This window comes from Arachis ipaensis, chromosome B09, assembly GCF_000816755.2.
Source record: "Arachis ipaensis cultivar K30076 chromosome B09, Araip1.1, whole genome shotgun sequence".
Taxonomy (NCBI): Eukaryota; Viridiplantae; Streptophyta; class Magnoliopsida; order Fabales; family Fabaceae; genus Arachis; species Arachis ipaensis.
In genome coordinates, this window is record NC_029793.2 from 112,005,235 (window position 1) to 112,009,755 (window position 4,521).

Below are 4,521 nucleotides of genomic sequence, written 5' to 3' on the forward strand. Positions count from 1 at the left end.
ATAATAATAATAATAATAATAATAATAATAATAATAATAAGGGTTAAATGTTTTTTTTGTCTCTAAGATTTGGGATGAAAATCAAAATCGTCTCCAACCTTTCTTTGTTATTAAAATCATCCTCAACATTACAAAACGTTATAAAATTATCCTTTTATTCATAAACAACATTTTTAAGACAATTTTACCTTCTAAAAAAAAACTCTTCCCTTCTCCACTAATCCCCAACCTCCCTTCATACTTCATCATCATAACCGAGCTTCTTTCTCTTTCTCTTTCTTTTGGTCTCCTTCTTTTCTTCATGACTAACCCCTAACCACTTTTATCATCATCACCGAACCTCTTTGTCTTTCTCTTTTTTCCAAACTCTTCCTCTTCCTCACCACTAATCCCACTCATCTTCTTCTCATCACCATCACCATCACCATTATCACAAAAACAAAGATTGAATCACATCACCATCACTATTATCCATCACCATCACCATTATCCACGGCGAAATCAAACGATGAATTGGAAGCGTTTTTTGAGAAGAAGGTTACGGAATTGAGAAATGAGGAAACGACTTTGGGAGGGAGTTGTTGCGAACAGAAAGGGGATGCCAAGTTCAGTTTCTGTCTCACTCCAAACTCGAAGGAAAAAACTGCTTTCGCATGTCATGGATGACAGTTTTGAAGAAAGATAACCAACTAGCTTCACAAGTGGCAACAGCAAGAGACCTATATTCAGCTTCTGCAGAGGACTTGGCAACTGTGGTTTGCTTCTTACTCTTCCAGCTAATGAGCGAGTTCCCAAGCATGAAGCAATAACCGGAAACGGAGCGACGAGTATCGGCACAGGTAGCCCAGTCAGCGTCGGCAAATCCAGTGAGATGCATATTAGAAGTAGAGGAGAAGAAGAGACCAGTTGCAGGTCGGCCTTTTAAATATCGGAGTACACAAAAAGCAGTTTGTAGGTGAGAAGTGGTTGCACAGTTCAAAAATTGGCTCAAACGTCCCACAGCATAAGAGATATCGGGTCTAGTGTTTGTGAGGTAAAGGAGTCGGCCGATGAGCTGTCTGTAAACAGTGTTGTCTGTTAAAATGGTACCTGATTCCTTTGAGAGTTTCTGACTATAATCAAATGGAGTAGAAAGAGGCTTGCAATCTAGATAACCAAAATCTCTGAGAAGGTCCATGGTGTACTTCCGCTGATAAATGTGAATTCCAGAGTTAGAGCGTGCTACTTCCATTCCCAAGAAGTATTTGAGATCACCGAGATCTTTTATTTTGAATTTGTCATCCAAATCTTGCTTGATGGAATTGATTTCACCAATTTCATTCCCGGTTAAAACCAAGTCATCAACATATACTAGAATGGCAGTGAAGCTTTTAGATTGTTTCTTGATGAAGAGTGAATGATCATAAAAAAACTGCTTATAACCAGCATCCACAAGAGTCTGAGTGAGCTTAATGTTCCATTGCCTGCTTGCTTGCTTAAACCCATATAGAGATTTTTGCAATTTACAAACCAAACCTGGTTGTGACACAGCCAAACCGGGTGGTATCTTCATATAAACTTCCGCTTCCTCATAAGTGCTAGGTTCTTGATTTGAGGTGATGGCTAGAGAAAGTGACTTATATTTTGGGGTTAGTTTATCATATGACAAGTGTTGTGAGATAGGATATAAAGAGTTAGAGTTGGCAACGTTGCTAGAGTGAGATGTGTGGGTTGTCATACAATGATAGTCCTTCAAATAAGCAGGCGGTTTCTTGACTCTTTCAGACTTTCTAGTAATGCAGTCATGTGTGATGTCAGAGTGTTGTGATGCAGGTGCATTGTTAGTGTGTGGTGTGGTAATGGGTGCAATAGTATGTGAGAAAATTGGTGAGTGCATTGAGCTTGAGAAATGTTCATTTGAATCTATGAGTGTGGTATGTGTGGGTGATTGCAAATGATGTGTGGATGGTGTATCATATTGAAAAAGATCAATGCATTGTGGAGTACGAATGGGTACCACAGAAATGTCAGTGCTAGTGGAATGTAAAAATGGAAAATGAGTTTCATAAAAAATTATATTTCTGGATATGAAAATTTTCTTTGATTTTAAATCAATAAGTCGAAAACCCTTTGTTCCTAATTTAAAACCAAGAAAAGCTGTTTTTCTGGCTCTTGGGTCTAATTTTGTTCTTGAATTTGTTAATGTGGAGGCATATGCAAGAGAACCAAATACTCTAGTAAATCTATTATTGATAAAGAAATAATCTAGGTAACAAGTTTTGATCTTTTCCCATGAAGTTTCTTGCGATGTTTTTAGCAGTGAGATTATATCAATGAGTATCTTTGAAAGAGATGATAGATTTTCTTGTGGTTGATTTGAACATCATCCTTTGCATTCACCTGAAGAATGAAAAGGGTGCTAAAGAAAAGAAAAAAAAAAAAGGGTCGTTACTCTGAGATTCAATAGGGGCTCTCTTTCTCTCTTTTTCGTTCTTCCTTTTTTCTTTTTCTTTTTTTAAATTTTTTAAAGAACATATACATGAGTTCTTTCTTTTTAATTTTTTTAATTTATGTTATTGCTAATTTTGTGGATGTTGTTGTTGGATTGTTGATTTATTTTGTGGTTAAATTTATAGTATAATCATAGCGATGATAATGAGACAAATTTATTTTGTTATTATAGTGTAACTATGGTGATGACGAAATGGAGTTTAATTTTTTTTTTGGGAGTTGATGATGATGGGGGATGGGACTTGAGATGGGTGGGAGGAAGGGTATAACACTCCAAATTTTTTAAAAATTAAATAATGATGTATTATTTTATTTAAAGAATATTATTCTTCTAAAAGTAATTAAATTAAATTTTATGATAATTTGAGTTTAAAATTTATTAAAATTTTTCGTGGTGAGCAGCCACGGTTTATGCTCAAACTTTTCCAAGTGAAAATCGTTCTAGACTCCTACAGTTTATACACAAATTTGAAACCGTGGTTAGCTCCCACGGTTTATATAATAATAAAAAAAGACACTCACATAACCACTTTGTAAATATTGTAATCAGGTAAAGATTTCTCTCTTTCATTTTATATAGGTACATTGCCCTTTAGATTTTGAGGTTAGTTTTTTTCCTCTTTTATTTTCAGTAAATAATTAGTTTAGGTCTTTAGGCTTTATTAATTTAATTAATGTGTTAGGTATTTTAATTTTGTTAGTTAAAAGTTCTATATTAACTTAGGTAGGAATAGTATGGTTTAATATTTTTATAATTAATTTTAACTTAAGTTAAATAAATATAATAGGTAAACATAAATTGATATGTTAGTTAAATTAAATAAATATATTATTCAAATAAAATATTTGTGAGATCAGATTTTTTTGTTAAAATTTATTATTGGATTGAAGTCATCAAAAATATTACTAGTCAGGTTAAAATAATACAACATGAATAATTTATTTTTTAAATCTTGCTTCACTTTTCTTTTTTTATTTAATACCATGAATATTTAACAATGAAAATTAATGTTGTATGGAATATAATATTTTATTAACGATATTTATCTACTAGGTTTATAATATTTAATAATTATTAAACATAATTAATGGTTCATGAGATTAATTTGCAAGAGTAAATGTTGCGACTATTGCAGAGGCCTCGATTACTATTGTCACGCCGTGTGACCTTGGATCCCCCCTGTTGGACGTCTTATTGCCTTATATAAGGGAGGCATTTGAACATGCAGTAGAGTTGAGGGATTTCATGTTTAACAATTTATTGATCTCTGCATTTGTCGAGTTGTGGAGGTTGAGACACACAGCTTCTACCTTTCATGGAGTGAGGCTAGCATTACGTTTCAAGATGTTGCCTACCATCTTGATCTACATATTGAGGGTGAGCCGATTGGGGGTTGTACCAGAGACTTTTAGCAATACTATTGATACCCTACGTGAGAGTAGATTGAGGATTTACTTGGAGGCAGGCCGCCATCACAACCAGAGGGAGGGAAGCAGGTTTTCAGTTTGAGGATAACCTGGCTGAGGAGCAGGGTTTCACACATTTCAGCTAGGGCAGATTCGAAGACACTCCGTAAGTACGCAAGGTGCTACTTGATGATGCTCATCGGGGGTTTTCTTTTCACGAACATGTCAGCTACAGTTGTTCCTTTGAGATGGCTGCCATTGCTGGTAGATTTTGATCGATGCAGACAGTTGTCTTGGAGGGTCTGTACTGCTGGCACACACGTACCACTCACTCTGCACCATTGCTGGGTGTGATGTGACTGATATTGCGGGGTGCATGCCACTTGTTGCCTCCTTGATCTACCATAGGTTTCCTTCGCCGGGATATGACGTTATTAGGTTCCCACTTACAGTTAGATATGTACTTATTGTTAAAATTTTAATTTAACAACTTATACACAGTGGATATGAGTTAATTATTGTAAATAACTAGTTTCTGTTATTAATTTTTTTATTGTGTGTAAGTTGGCAGGCTTAGGACAACAAAGTAGGGATCGCCACGATGACAAGATCCAAACTTTACAT

The 4,521-nt window shown here is 35.0% G+C and overlaps 1 protein-coding gene across 1 annotated transcript; it reads right to left on the minus strand.

Annotated features, from left to right (window-relative positions):
* On the minus strand, positions 620-1,876 carry LOC107615806 (uncharacterized mitochondrial protein AtMg00810-like). Its single transcript, XM_016317835.1, has one exon. It carries the CDS (start codon positions 1,874-1,876, stop codon positions 620-622), a length of 1,257 nt encoding a protein of 418 aa, XP_016173321.1.